The sequence below is a fragment of the Capricornis sumatraensis genome, chromosome 23 (genome assembly GCF_032405125.1).
Source record: "Capricornis sumatraensis isolate serow.1 chromosome 23, serow.2, whole genome shotgun sequence".
Classification (NCBI taxonomy): Eukaryota; Metazoa; Chordata; class Mammalia; order Artiodactyla; family Bovidae; genus Capricornis; species Capricornis sumatraensis.
The window spans coordinates 34,202,914-34,218,247 of NC_091091.1; the positions used below are offsets into that span (position 1 = coordinate 34,202,914).

Below are 15,334 nucleotides of genomic sequence, written 5' to 3' on the forward strand. Positions count from 1 at the left end.
AGTGACTGAGAACACACAAAGCACGGAAGACAGGCAAGTTTGTTAAATAAGTTTGCAAAATGGGGTGGAAAATTAAGACCACTATAGGAAGGATGGTTCCAAAAAGGATCCCTTGTCTTCCAGACTTAAATACATGAAGGAATCATCTGAAAGTCTAAATGATGTGTACAATGGCCTTTATTTTTTATGAGTGGGTCCTCTATGGAGAGTTTGGGAGCATGAATCTTCAACTATAAATATGTTAATTTCTCATGTTCACTCTCCTAAGGGAGCTTCTCCTTAATAAGACTGAATTATTTAATACTTGGGGCAGTACAATCTCTACAGAACTCCCAGGGTCTTCTGAGCCTTAAATGTCCACTAACATTTCTAAAAATTATGTCAATCAGAGCAAGGTCATTTTTGAAATCAGCTCTGTGACACACTGGGCTTTCCAGATGGTGCTGATAGTAAAGAACTCGGCTGCCAGTGCAGGAGACATAAGAGACGCTGGTTTGATCCCTGGGTGGGAAAGATCCCCTGCAGGAGGGCACAGCCACCCACTCTGGTCTTCTTGCCTGGAGAATCCCATGGACAGAGGAATCTGGCAGGCTATGGTCCATAGGGTCGCAAAGAGTTGGACACGACTGAAGCGACTTATCATGCATACACTGTGACGTGTCAGGTGACTGGAATGCTCGCCCATGGGGAAATATCAATGCTTGGCAGGTGTGCGTACACTACAGATGTCTTTCTGCTTTAACTTTACATTTAGGAGGACCTGGGCCCACACACTGTCCCAGGCTGCTCACTGTCAAGGTTGAAGTCTCCTGGGGCTATAGTCATTATGTCTCCTCCTCCCACAGGAACATCCAGAAAGACCAGGCTGCTGAGCAAGTGCCTCCCAAAGCAGACATTACAGAGTGGATTTGGCTCATAGAGGGTGTGCAGCCTCTCTGTGAATGTGAGACAAAGATGACTCTGACGTGTCCAGCCCAGGGGCAATCACTCCACCTTGCAACAGTGTCCAGAGGCATATTTGGTTGTCACGACCGGGAAAGACTGCCGTGAGCGTCTAATGCTTAGAGGCCAGCGATGCTGCCAAATGCCGTGCAAGGCCCAGGAGAGCCCCACAACAAAGAATCATCAGAATGTCCACAGGGCCAAGGTCAAGAAATGCTGACCTAGTCTTTAAAAGATTTGCTCAAGGATACTGTCCTAAAAAGGGAGGAAAGGAATCCTTTCAGAAGCCTGTGAGTCCAGCCAGGGTGGCTACAAGTAGCCAGCAGTGAGATTCAAACAGAAATGAGACCCTCCAACAAAAAAAGAACCGTGTCACATGTTCGACACCACGTGAATATTCAAAAACTGTTTACACTGCCTGCCTCGGAAAGAAAGAGGGAGAAAATGTGCATGAAGTCACCAAAGGGCTTTCTGGGTGCGATAAACGTGTCTTTTTATCATCTCTCCCGTGCTGCTTCATTAGAAAGGTAAGTTGGTGGGTAGCAATTGAGCTCTGTTTGATTGTCATTATTATTCATAATCTCATTTGTCACCCACTTTGTTTTTGCCAGAGCTCTCTGGGCCCCTACTGGGGTGTGTTTGGTATGTGGTTTTCCTCTAATTACCGGCCCTAGTCTAGGTTTGGAGGCCTTTCATGTAGCTTTGCCTTTTTCTTTGCCTTTTGAGTGGAAATTATTTTAATTTTATACAGAAATGCCGCACGCCTAATGCAGCCAGGCCCGCCGCACGCTGTCAGGGAATCTCACCTCGCTAATGAGTTCTCCTGCCTTCTTCGCCTGCTCCACATTTAATGACCCGGTGGCGACCCAGCCCGTCCCTTTCATCCACTTCACATCTGCCCTGTATTGGTTCTGACAAAGGAGAAAGGGGGAAAAAGAAAAGGCAGGCCATTGTTGGTGTGCAGACATTTAAAGGGCTATTAATGGCTCCCTGATGCCACCTTGGTGCCAGCTGAGTCAAATTAGATGCCACTTTTGTCTTATCCATTTCTGCACAGTCACAGGTAGGGCTCCAAAATGTAAATTAATCTCTCCCTTAATTGGAGCCGACCCACGGATGGCGGCTTTGGCCCCATCCGACACTGCTGGGGGTGAAGCTGGGTGGAGGGGGGACCCCCATCAGTCGCATCCCTCATTACAGGTCCACGGCAACCTCGGGAAGACGCGCGGCCTCATTGTCTGCCTTCCCCGGTTTCTTGTTTAAAGTGACACGCAGGGGAGAAGAAAATGAGAATCCACAACGGAACCCGGGTGGGAAGCTATCTGAGGGAATTTCACAAGACATGCGAGACTTCCCATGGTGCCAATTCCTTCTTAAGAACCTCAGCGCAGGGCAGCAGGGGAGGGATTTCTCATTTCTTTCTTTGCCATGGAAGGAGTAGTAGTTTTAATGGAAAATCATTTATATGGACATATCTCTGAAACTAGCAGATCACCTCTCCATCCTAAACGAGCTCCACCTGGAAGGGTGTGTCTGCACTCCCCCCACCCCACCTCCAGGGGTGACAGTCTGGCTGTTGCTGACCTGTCTTTTCAGTTCGCCAGTCAACCAGAGATGAAAGAACATAACCGGGAAGGGAGAGAAGGCTTGTGGAGGACTAGCAAGCTGCGCTTTCTAAACATGGGACGACTGACCTTGGCCTGAGTACCATGAATGCTCTCTCCACGGGCAGGTCACAGTTAAGAATGTCACATATACATCCCCCCGCTAACCCAGCAATAAGGAGAAACAAAGATAACCTATGTCCGTCAGAATGCCAAAAAGAAAAAGGAAGCTGTATAAATTTCTGTTCGGTAGTACCGAATCTTGCCTGGAGAATCCCAGGGACAGGGGAGCCTGGTGGGCTGCCATCTATGCGGTCGCACAGAGTCAGACATGACTGAAGCGACTTAGCAGCAGTACCGAATCTAAAATGGGTCTAGTTCTGAGTAAAATTAAAGCACTAGGAAGCTTAAACGTTTCCACTGAGGGATCCAGAAACAGGTATCTCAAAGTATAGACTATGTCCTGAAGGGTTTGGGGAACACTAGTGCGCACGCACGCACGCACGCACGCACACACACACACACACACACACAAGGAGCTTACATCACTCTGTAAACTGTAAGCCTTCTTGGCCCACTCCACCTTCATGTCTGTGGGCAAAGCTGTAAAGTGATGGGATGCCGTCTTGTAGCCTATGTCTGTGGCTAAGTGCTGAGCCTTGCGGGCGTGCACGAGGTGGATCATGTCCAGGGGGACGTGGCACTGAGCCTTGGTGTCCTCGAAGCCCTTCTTGTATTCCAGTTCACTCTGGAGCTTGGACATTTGCAGCGAGTGGCTCATTTGCGAATCCCCCTGGGCACCCTGAGCTCCAATGAGCTTCCCTCTGGATTTTTCATAATCCTCTTTGTACTTCACCTAAATGAGAGAAAGAGAGCAGGGGTCCCTTAGCAGATATCTCCTAAAGGAATTAAGCGTCAAGTCACACAAGAAAGTTAAAGTCATACAACAGGACCTATCAGAATTAGTGTCATAAAAATTGTGCCTCCTTTGAACAACTGATATATTTCCTTTCATCAACTATTGAAAAAAAAAAAATTACAACTCATTATTTCCCTTTACACCTGTACTACCAGAACCTCAGAACTAAACTGAAAGTTCAGCTATCGAACAGTCTTCTCCCCATTTCCTGGTGCAATTCCACCCTGTCTCTATATTATTTGAGATTACTCTTTCTGGGTTTATTTTTAAGTGGCCTGTTGCTTTCATGAAAGTCATTTTGTAATTTTTTTTTGATAACAGCAAGAATAGTATGGAAAGTCATCATGAAATGAAAAAGACACAGAATACCTAAAATACAACTGCTATTTCAGAAAGAAGTTCAAATGAAAGACAACTGAGGTACATGTAAATATTTAGGAGTTACGGGGAGCAAAAGGGAACACGCTGGCCTGAAAAAGAAACACTAGACCTAGATTTATGAGGATCCGAAGAAAGAATAAATATGGAAGTGCTTTGAAAACTGTAGCAGGATGGTGGTGTGTGGCATCATTTCAACATCGTCATTACTGAGGTCATCAGGAGACCTGGGCTCTACTCTCAAATCTGGCAACAAGAACAACAGGATCACTATCCGCCACGATTTATTGAACACTTGCAATCAGCCAGGGATGGTATAAATCTGTGCCACTCAAAAGTGCATCTATAGACAAGTGCTGGTTTGTGATGAGACAAAGGGCTTGTGTCATAATGTAAATCAACCAACCACATTGCCAAGCCATTGTTTAATTCAGCTGATATCTATACACATTTATGGGTATATTTTTGTGTATATATATATATATACTATTACATATACATACACAATAGATACAGAATGTGTATACACACATACACACACACACACACACACACACACACACGCATATATATATCTGGGTTTTTTTTTGGAAACAAGACTTTCTTGATGAAGGAAGCAGTGAAAGTGAAAGCTGCTCCCCAGGTCTCCTGCATTGCAAGCAGATTCTTTATCGTCTGAGCCACCAATGTCAGACTTATAAGCTGGCCTAAGATCCTTATCTCACATCGGACTCGTAATAGACAGCACTGGACTACAGAACACTTAACCCACATCACTGCATCTCATTTCCTCATAACCACTTTGCAATTACCAATTTACCCATGAGTTCACTGAGATTTTGAAAGGTGAGACAGCCTACCCCAAGTTACAAGCTATTTGGTGATGGAGTGGGGATTTTACCCTGAGTCATTCCAACACCCGAGCCTGTACTCTAACATCAGCAGGCCTCCACAACCCTAGAAAGTCAAGGAAAGTCTCTGGACATCAGTTTACCTGTAAAATGAGTGGTTTGGATTACTACTCACGCTACTACTAGTGATAATACCAGTTACCACTTACCAAAAACAAGTGTGCGGCAGGCAGTGTGCTAGATACTAACACGATTATCTCACTTCAAGGTATCATACTTATCTCCATTTTACAGATTAGAATCCTGAGGGTCAGAGAGACTAAAAACCTGCCAGGACACCTTCGGACTCGCCCAGACATAGATGTCAGGATTCATGATGCCGAGTACAAACTGGGGACTGACTTACCTCACTGGCCAGGTCCCTCTTGGCTTTGGCTGCCAGGAAGGCCAAGGAGTCAAGACGCAGATCAAACGCTTTCGCCTTCTGGTTTTCCCAGCTGCTCTTATACAGTTTCTAAGGGTAGGAGAAAAGAGATCATCCTGAAGTGAGAGGACTTCCCTTAGACTCTGTAACAACCTCTCCAGGAGGCAAACACCCATTACATCCTTCTATAGAAACCCTGAGATCCAGAGAAACCTATAGCCTGACTATACCAGGCCTTCTTGTTCCTACCTTAAGGCCTCTTGCCTTACAGAGCTTTGGTTGAAAAAAGCAGACACTGAACTCCAGAAGCCCTAGAAAATACTAAGAGGCTTCACGGAAGTCTGGTGACAGGTCATAGGTGGAATGACACCACACAGTACACAGCAGCGCTTCTGAAGAGTCTGCTCCCCGCCTCTGCACACCCCACCAGCCCAGCAGCTGCTCCTGGTGCGCCCCTTTCTCTTTCTGAGCCCAGCCTCTAGCGCATGTGGGTCTTTCCTTTGCTCCTCCCACTTCCTGTCCTGCCCCCACCTCCAGATTTCAAGTTCTTTCTTCTACAAAGTGAAAGTCGCTCAGTAGTGTCCGACTCTTTGCGACCCCATGGACTGTAGCCCACTAGGCTCCTCTGTCCATGAGGTTCTCCAGGCAAGAATACTGGAGTGGGTAGACATGTCCTTCTCCAAGACATCTTCCCAAACCAGAGGTTGAACCCAGGTCTCCTGCATTGCAGGCGGATTCTTTACCATCCAAGGCTCCCTCCATTTCTGTGTGTCAATCAATTTAGCTTCTGTTTCTCCATCCAGTTCTACCCCCTCTTCCAAATACTTGCATCAGGACCCCAAAGACCTGGGAGACCAGCAGAAGAGCCAAGAAAGACTCTTCCTTAGACGAAAGAGAAGAAAAGTTGGAACCCCACAAGCTTTCGTGCCTAAGGAATAACTGCTCTGAGCATGCTCCTCCCTGTGCTTGCCATGTATCAGCTCACTGAGACTTCAGGGCAACCCAATGTAGGGGAAATAAGAGTGCCCTCATTTGCCAGTGGGACTGCTGAGAGCAAAGAAATTGCCCACGGTTGCATACCTAGTAAGTGCTAAAAACCCAGAGAGTTTGGAGCCAATTTCTGAGCTCTTTTTCACTCCCTTCTCTATCACTATTCTTATGTTGTTTCAACTCCAACCCCGGAATAACCACTGCCTCCTACTCCAGCGTATAGCCGATGCTCATTCCTACCAAAGGTTGTCTGCATGCATGCCTGCGTGCGTGTGTGCGTGCTCCATTGCTCAATGGCGTCTGACTCTTTCGTAACCTCAAAGACTGTAACCCACTAGGCTTCTCTGTCCCTGGGATTTTCCAGGCAAGAATACTAGAGTGGGTTGCCATTTCTTCCTCCAGGGAATCTTCCTGACCCAGGGATTGAACCGGCATCTCCTGTTTGGCAGGCAGATTCTTTACCACTGAGCCCCCAGGGAAGCCCTTCCTGCCCACTAATACTCGTGAGGAGTTTACAATGACCAGATGTACACAGGCAGCCTCACCAACACAGACACACTGATACAGCTGGTGGGCTTTACAGATCAGGTGCCTACATACAGGAAAGTAGAGCCCTCGGCCACCCTCTGCCCCCGACTGTACCTCGCTGAGATTGGCAGCGTTGGCTCGGGCCTGTAGGAAGAGAGGCTCGTCTTTGCTAATGCTGTACTGATGGATGGACTGCTCGTGCTCTGCCTTGTAGGCCACCTGTTGGGAGAGAACACTGGGTCAGGAGCAGAAGGCAAAGGAGGAGGTGGCTGGCTGCTCGGTTCTTCTGTGCCTTACATGGAAAATCCATTACAGGATCAACCAGGGCAGATGCTGGCTGGCAGCATGCAGGAAGTGAGGCTTGAGGCAGAATAGATGACTAGGGAATGGGCAGCAGCAGTGAGCCGCTGGGAGGAAAACGCGGCCAGGGGACCAATCTGAGAACCCCTCTAAGGTTCTCATTTTCCCTTAAAGAAAGTGAAAATGTTAGTCGCTCAGTCGTGTCTGACTCTTTGTGACCCCACGGACTATAGCCTGCCAGACTCCTCCGTCCATGGGATTCTCCAGGCAAGCATACTGGATTGGGTTGCCATTCCCTTCTCCAGGGGATCTTTCTGACCCTCGAACCTGGGTTTCCTGTATTGCAGGCAGATTCTTCACCATCTGAGCCATCAGGGAAGCCCCATTTTCCCAGGAGGCATCAACTTCCCCAAGCTGTTCTCATCCACAGTGTCCATGGCCACACAAATGACCCAGTAGAGGGCTAAGATGAACACGGACTCCTCAAGTGGGAAAAATAAGAAGTATCTCCTGCCTCCTGCACCCCATGGTCAAACCTAGCACATCCACAGGGAGTGACACCTGGAAAGCGAACAGTGGCCAAAAAGGCAGCATGAGTGAGCATCTTCTCCATGGAAACCGAATCACTCCTGCTCTTTCTCTCTTCCCTTCTCTCCCACTTCCCAGCCCGAGTTTCCATGCAGTGGATTTCTGCTGACTCTGAATTCTGTTTATTGCATCCTTTCTGGCAGGTGTATCTGGACCTTTAGAAAGGAAAGTTAGGAACGTCCTGGCCAGATGGCAGCAACTATACCTGCTCAGCTGTTGATCCCCAACATGTAAATAACATGTGGTGTTTCATTGTACTACCTTCCGCATTTCAGTGCAAGTGGGCGTGAAGTGCACCATCTCACAAGCAAATGCTATCCTCCTCTAAGATAACCCTCTACAGGCTCCAGAATTCTGGAGTCCTTGATGAGGGAGAGAGAAGGAGAAAGAAAGAAGAAGGGACTAGGCAAGATTGAAAACTGAAAAGGAACAATGTCAGTTGACATCTGTCTTTAACAACCAGAGGAGAAATATGGCGAGTGAGGTAGGGAGGCCTGGAAGCCCGTGGAAAGCAGGGCCCAGCCTATTTAAAGGGAAGGCTCCTTGGCTCCTGGCTCGTGCCTGGGCAGCACCTGCTGTGGTCCCGGAGGTTCCCAGGCCCATGACACAGCAGCTCGGAGGAGAAAGGGCAGCCCAGGACTCACCCCGCTCTGCAGTTCCTGGCTCCTCTTGGCATGCTCCATCTGGGAGCTGTCGGCCACACTGGTGAACTTCAGCTCATCGACCCTCTGCCTGTAGTTTTTCTGTTTCCAAAGAAAAGAGACTCGGTAGCATTAGATAGGGCTCTCCCCACCATCACATACATGCAAACACCCACATACTTTCTGTGACCCAAGAATTTTCCCAAGGGGGATGGTCCAGCTATTCCTTTAGCTTAAAGAGGACCACTCAGACCTGAGACTTTCAGCCTGGCGAGCTTGTTTTAGTCGCTTCTGCTGAATGGGGACTTGAATCTTCCCTTCAGTGAACCCTGTGTGTAACTGTGAGCCCTGGGATGGATCCATTTTGTAAACCTAGATCTGACATAGGAGAGCTGAGTGGAGGGAACTTGGACTTGATAGCCAGGAATCCTGAGGTCCAAATCTCCCCCAACCTCTTTCTGGTTTCACGGCCTTGGGCAGATCCTTGGATCCCCTGAGCTGCTCAGGCTTGGACTGTACAATGTGGGAAACAATAGAAGCTGCTTTACTGCGGGTGGTGCAGAGGCTTCAAAGCCTCCCTTCCCACGAGGGGAGTCCTTGGGCAGAGTAAGTGATCACTGCGCTTGCAGTCACTGTTATTCACAGTGCTGTCAGGATGTTCCAGGAAGTATGGTGACAGGAAAGGCCAGGAGCCACATCCAGAAGGCAGGTGGCCAGGTGGGTTCTGCCCTCACAGCTCTCCGTGTTCCAGATTACTGAGGGCTTGTCTTCCTCATGTCCCCATCTCACAGCCGCAAAGCCACTGGCAAAAATTACACGTGCTAATTCTGTTCCCCAACAGGGACTTCTTGTCCTTCTCAGAGGTTTAGTTCCTCTGGCTTTTCCATTGGAGTTGCCAAAGCTGATGGGAAGGGAAGCCGCTGAGAATGGCTTATTGAACAAAAACTTGTGGGGAGATCACAGGTGAGCAGAGCCCCCAGTGCTGTCAGCAAGAGGATTGCTGATACCAAATGAAGCACAAATAAGGACTGGAATATTGAAAGTTTCGAGCTTCCTCCCACGAGGAAGAAAAGAAATTCTACAAAAAATATTCCAAAGAGACTTGTACTTTCCCTTTCTCATTAGAGCATGCTGAGTGGGAAGACTCCTTCACCACATAATCGAAGGAAGTCACATTGCCTTTCCATGGTTGGAAATCCCTGGGTGTCCCAGCCTCTGCATTGGTCAAATCAGAAGTGCCAAGTGAGGAGCGAAGAACCCACCCTGCCTAGGACAGAGCAGGGCTATGAAAAAGGTAAAGGAAAGGGTATCTTCCTGGCCCTCGAGGAGCTTAACAATGAGTCAGCACAGGAGTGAAATGGGATCAGGCATGCCTAAGGCAGAAGGTCCCCTTACCACACCCCTGTCCAAGACAAATGGGGCTTGGCTTGTTCCACTTGGATTTCAATTGGTCTCGAAGTAAAGTGATGAGAACCCTCAAGGGTATTCTCTTCTCTCTACCTTCCTTATTCAAACACCCTAACCTTGAATGTGTCTGTGTCTGAGAGAAGGATGAGTACAGTGGATAAATAAGAATAAATTAGAAAAGGTGCTTCGGGAATCCAATATTGCTTAACTGTCCAGAGCTGGTGCATTGGAGCAAAACATTGCATACAGATCCCAGCTCCGCTACTTCTGGAAATGTAACTCTGTCCTACCTTCCACCTATGTAAAATGGGGATGTGAATAGAATAATACTAGTGTCTACTCACAGAGGAGTAATAAACATGAGTGATAAATGAACCATGGGTGTGTAATACACTCACAGTCATCAGTGAACGACAGCACTGGTTGCATAATTATTATCAGCCTATAAACGGCAGCTGTTATCAGCACTATGATTACCATGTGCAAGAAAAATGCCGACTCAGCTTTCCTGCCACCAAAATAAGAACCCCCTTTGAAGATCTCAAACGGGGTTCCTGAAATAGTCACATTTGCAAACGAAATGTCCTTCAAAAGTCCTCCTCTGCCTGCTGCCAACACCAGCTGTACACGGAGTAAAGAGAAGCACAGGCTTGGAGCCACAGGGATTTGGGGAGGATCCTAGCCAACCTTCTCATTTTTATGAGAGAGAAGGAGGATTGGAAAGGTTGAATGACTTGGCTAAAGTCTATGGTGAGTTTATGGCACACAGATGGTGAGAACCGTTATTGTCCAGTCAATTAGTCTGACTCTGCGACCCCATTGGTTGGCTTCTTACAAATACCTCCCAGGAAAAGTAAAGGTGTAGCAAGCTAGTTCAGAGTGAGCTACACGTGCAAAATGAAGAAGTACTCCCCTGTCTCACTCAAAAACTAAGCCTGGGGGTTGAGGAGAATTCAGAGGGAAAGATGGCTCTCCGGGGTCACTTGGGCTGAGAAGGACGAGAAGCCAGGGGCTTGGGCTCAGGTTACCTCGCTGACCAGCTGTCCGGCCTTCTTGGCCTGTTCCAAGTTGAGACTGCCCTCGGTCAGCCACCCGACCCCTTTCATCCACGCCAGGTCAGCCTTGTACTGCAGCTGCAAGAGGAAGACCAAGCTTAATCAAGACACATGGATGCAGACGGGGAGAAGCTAACGGAGACTTAGGAAAGCACTCACTCCTGTGTTTTCTCGGCCCTTCATCTTAGAGTCAGGCAGAACTCTGCTCGGGGGTGAAGCCACTACCCACCCTGTGAGCAGACGAGGCTAATTCTACCTTAGTTCTGAAACACCACCACCTTCACCAAATAGGAGGGCTTTTCAGACTTTTTGCCTAAGGACTTTATCTGCCAACCTGGTGTACTTCCTCGATGTACTTTACAACATTTATCAGCGTTACCACTTTCAGCACTTGCTTTTCTCTTTGCTCATCCCATTACCAACACACCTTGACTTTCACAATAGCTCTGAGACCCAACCCTCCACCCTCTGGTCTCCACCGTCTTGATTCTAACTCCATCTCTATCTCTACCTCCCCGTCCATCCTCCCTGAGCCTGGCACATCTCCAGCAGTTCTTCCTGGTCCGGAGTCGCCTAACAGACTCACGGACAAGTTCTAACTCACTGTGAAAGTGTCATCATATCCAGCTGCAAGAGCTGCATGGGGAGAGTGGGCTAAGAGTCAGAGCTCACCTCGCTCTGGAGCCCGTAGGCTTTCTTGGCCCAGAGAGTCTTCATATCTTCGGGCAGCACAGTGTATTCGTGCAGTTTTTTCCTGTAGTCCAGGTCACTGGCCAGAGCTTGGGCCTTCTTAGCATGCCTGATGTTGACCATGTCCATGGGCAGGTGAAAGTGGGTCTTACTCTTTTCAAAGCCTTTCTTGTATTCAACCTTGAAGGCACCAAAACACACTGTATTACTGGAAGCCTGCCTTGGCGGGAGTGACGTGAAAACAAATGCAGCAGAGAAGCCCAGGCTTCCATGAGGAACTGGCACTCTTGGCAATGCCACCTGTCTGTCCAGAGCATGAGACCTGAGTCCTGGCTCTGCCAGGCAGTGGCACCTGGGAACTGAGGTTTCACACTACTTTGACTCTGCAAGAAATGCCTCCTAACTCTTTTCAACCAGCTGCTCTAGAAAGAAAACACTCGATCCATGGTTTCTGTGGAAGCTTTGAGAGGCAAATATAGCAAAGTGTGAGCTCCAGGGTCAGCCAAGCTTGAGTTCAAATCTGATCTGAACTTTGCCAGCTAGATGGCCTCTGGGAAGCCACATCACCTCTCTAAAGGCTCATTTTCCTTGGAGGGCTATTGTGAAAAGTAAACAAAACAGGAGCCGAAACCCACTTAGTGCAGGGATGGTATACAGCAAACACCTGATAAATGTTGGCAATGAGGATGAATGGTGGTGATGATGATGGTGATAGTGTGATGGTGGTGATGATGGTGTGATGGTGAGGAAGTGTGGTACAGTAGAAAGTCTAGGAGTAAGTTAGGAGTAAGTTAAGAGTTCTTAACTTCTAGGGTCTAATTCTCTATTCCTCAGCCACTACCACTGACTACATTATGACTTAGGGCAAGGCCACCTTTTTTGGCCCCACTTGCTCCAACTACAAGTATGCAAAATCAGTTTTGTTCTCTGTCTAGACTGAAGCCAAATGCTCAGCATCTCTGTATACTTCATGACTGAGGACATTAGAGGGCTTGTTCCATAGGGCACATCCAAAATGGTTATAAGATGCCAATTCTCTTTTTCTACTCAAGCCCTGGTTCCTCCATGACTCACCAGGTAATCATAACTGACTGCACCACCAAAGCAGCATAAGCCAGCCTCACCATCGTAAAGCAGAATTGACGACCATGCCTCCTTTTTGCCTGTTCGGCATTGACAGGGAAGTCTTAACTGGAAACCAAATCTGACCCTTTTGGCAGACCACTGCTTTCCCAAAGGTTTCTGCTAAGGGATACGTGCCCAGGTCAACCCCCTGCCACTATAGTGGTTTACAAGCACTGCCATTTTGAGTGGCTGGAACCTGCTGCTGCTGCTAAGTCGCTTCAGTTGTGTCTGACTCTGTGCGACCCCAGAGACAGCAGCCCACCAGGCTTCCCCATCCCTGGGATTCTCCAGGCAAGAACACTGGAGTGGGTTGCCATTTCCTTCTCCAATGCATGAAAGTGAAAAGTGAAAGTGAAGTCGCTCAGTCGTGTCCGACTCTTAGCGACCCCATGGACTGCAGCCTACCAGGCTCCACCGTCCATGGGAGTTTCCAGGCAAGAGTATTGGAGTGGGGTGCCATTGCCTTCTCCCAGCTGGAACCTAGATGCCCCAGTTGCTGACTAAACAAACATTTTGAATACCACTTTTGTTTGGACGAGAGGATTCATCCAGGACACCACCTCAATAAACAGAATGCTTCCTATCTAACGCTCCCAACATAATTAAACTCCATTAGAGAGACACCAGGTATGTGTTGTTTCCTCTTACAGCCCTGGTGTCTCACACAGTATGTTGCACAGAGTAGTTGTTTAGTAAACATTTCAGAGTGAATAGATGTGGCCCAGCATCCTGTACCATGAACAGCAGATGCCGGTCACCCTTAGAGACCACACACTTCTCATCTACTTTAAAAGAACAGTAGTCTTTGCCAAGATAAAGGAAGGAAACATTTCCCACATAAGTCAGGAAAGAAATTACAAGCGGAAGTGGAAAAATAACAGTCTCAGGTGAAGCAGGCTGGGAAAAACTTTCACAGCAACACAGCCCTAAGTGAGGGGGTTGAGGAGTAGAAAAGATTTTACCTCACTGCTCATCTTGGCAACTTGAAGGGAGTGCAGCAGCCTCGAGTCTGTAGTTCCTAGGACTTTGCCTTTTGCTTTTTCATACTCCTCTTTGTATTTAATCTGGAGAGACAGAGGAAAGTCAACTGTGAGAGAGAAACTTTGCCATGGGAGGGACTGTGGTTAGTGCAAGGGGGACCATGTCTAAGTGACAAGTGCAAGGGGAACTATTCCGAAAAAACACCTCCCAGTCTTTCTCAAAGCCAGTAGAAGATTAAAGCGTAGCAATGTTTACAAGGTTAACAGTCATTATTCTTTTCTGCGAGACCACTGATGTTTTACTGGAACCATTTTTTATGCATTTCTGAGTTAATGAGAGAAACCTACATTGCTTGCAAGCTCTCCGGAAGCTTTGGCAGCCAGCAGAGACATGGCATCCAGCTTCATCTCAAATCCTTTCCCCTTTGTCTTCTCCCAGCCTTCTCTGTACTTAACCTGACAAACAGAATCACAGGTGAATGGGAATCACTGTCCAGTCTTGCCAAAAGTTGAACAGAAGTTTTTTAAATTACCAAGTTGGCACCTTCATCTGTTTACAGAGCAGAATCTTGGCTGTTACTACCGAAGTGATAATAACAATTATTAACACTGTTGATTCCCTCACTGTAGAGCCATGTGGGGCAATGATGGGAGAGGACAATAAGAAGACCCATGGGTTCATCCTAACTCTGTTGCTGCCTGACCATGTGACCTTGGACAAATTACTTCACTTTTTTGGTCCTCAGTTTACCATTTGCAAAAGTAATATCATATATCTGTCTAAGGGGCTTTCCATGTGGTGCTAGTGGTAAAGAATCTGCCTGCCAACGCAGGAGACATAAGAGATATGGGTTCGATTCCTGGGTGGGAAAGATCCCCTGGAGAAGGGAATGGCAACCTACTCCAGTATTCTTGCTTGGAGAATCCCATAGACAGAGGAGCCTGGTGGGCTACAGTCCATAGGGTTGCAAAGAGTCAAACACAGCTGAAGTGACTTAACACAAGGGTGGCAGTAAGAATATACCATATACACTGTTGATTCCCTCACTGAGAACAGATACCCTAAGTGCATCAAGTGCAAACAGATACAGGGTATTATTGTTGCCATGGTAGTAGCACCTGGCTCTCTGATACCAAAGCCCATGCCACCAACTGTGTCTCTGCAATAAATAACTCCAAGGGGTTATATGAATATAATACATATGAATAATTCCATATATAATGCCTATCCCAGTGTCCAGCACAGAATAAGCATACAAAAAAGATTATTTTCTCCATTTTAAAATTTTTATTAAAGTATAATTTATAATAGTATGCCAGTTTCAAGTGTAAAGCAAAGTGATTCAGATATATGTATAGATAGATAGATAGATAGATACATAAACATTATACATATATATCCTTTTCAGTTCTTTTACATTATAGGTTATTACAAGATATTTGGTATAGTTCCCTGTGCTATATAGTTCAGTTCAGTACAGTCACTCAGTCGTGTCCAACTCCTTGCGACTCCATGGACTGCAGCACACCAGGCTTCCCTGCTATACTGTAGGTCCCTATAAATCACTGCAGATGGTGATTGCAGTCATGAAATTAAAAGACACTTACTCCTTGGAAGGAAAGTTATGACCAACCTAGATAGCATATTCAAAAGCAGAGACATTACTTTGCCAACAAAGGTCTGTCTAGTCAAGGCTATGGTTTTTCCAGTGGTCATGTATGGATGTGAGAGTTGGACTGGGAAGAAGGCTGAGTGCCGAAGAATTGATGCTTTTGAACTGTGGTGTTGCAGAAGACTCTTGAGAGTCCCGTGGACTGCAAGGAGATCCAACCAGTCCATTCTAAAGGAGATCAGCCCTGGGTGTTCTTTGGAAGGAATGATGCTAAAGCTGAAACTTCAGTACTTTGGTCA

At 47.2% G+C, this 15,334-nt stretch overlaps 1 protein-coding gene across 1 annotated transcript in view; it reads right to left on the bottom strand.

Moving 5' to 3' along the window:
* The window catches only part of NRAP (nebulin related anchoring protein), a 75,534-nt gene that overhangs the window by 30,561 nt on the left and 29,639 nt on the right, over window positions 1-15,334 (bottom strand). The window contains exons 17-25 of the mRNA XM_068961772.1: window positions 13,771-13,878; window positions 13,405-13,506; window positions 11,300-11,497; window positions 10,601-10,705; window positions 8,169-8,267; window positions 6,751-6,855; window positions 5,101-5,208; window positions 3,091-3,402; window positions 1,749-1,853 (exon numbers count right to left, since the gene is read on the bottom strand). Coding sequence (XP_068817873.1) covers window positions 1,749-1,853; window positions 3,091-3,402; window positions 5,101-5,208; window positions 6,751-6,855; window positions 8,169-8,267; window positions 10,601-10,705; window positions 11,300-11,497; window positions 13,405-13,506; window positions 13,771-13,878 — 1,242 coding nt within the window. The remainder of the gene's footprint in view (window positions 1-1,748; window positions 1,854-3,090; window positions 3,403-5,100; window positions 5,209-6,750; window positions 6,856-8,168; window positions 8,268-10,600; window positions 10,706-11,299; window positions 11,498-13,404; window positions 13,507-13,770; window positions 13,879-15,334) is intronic.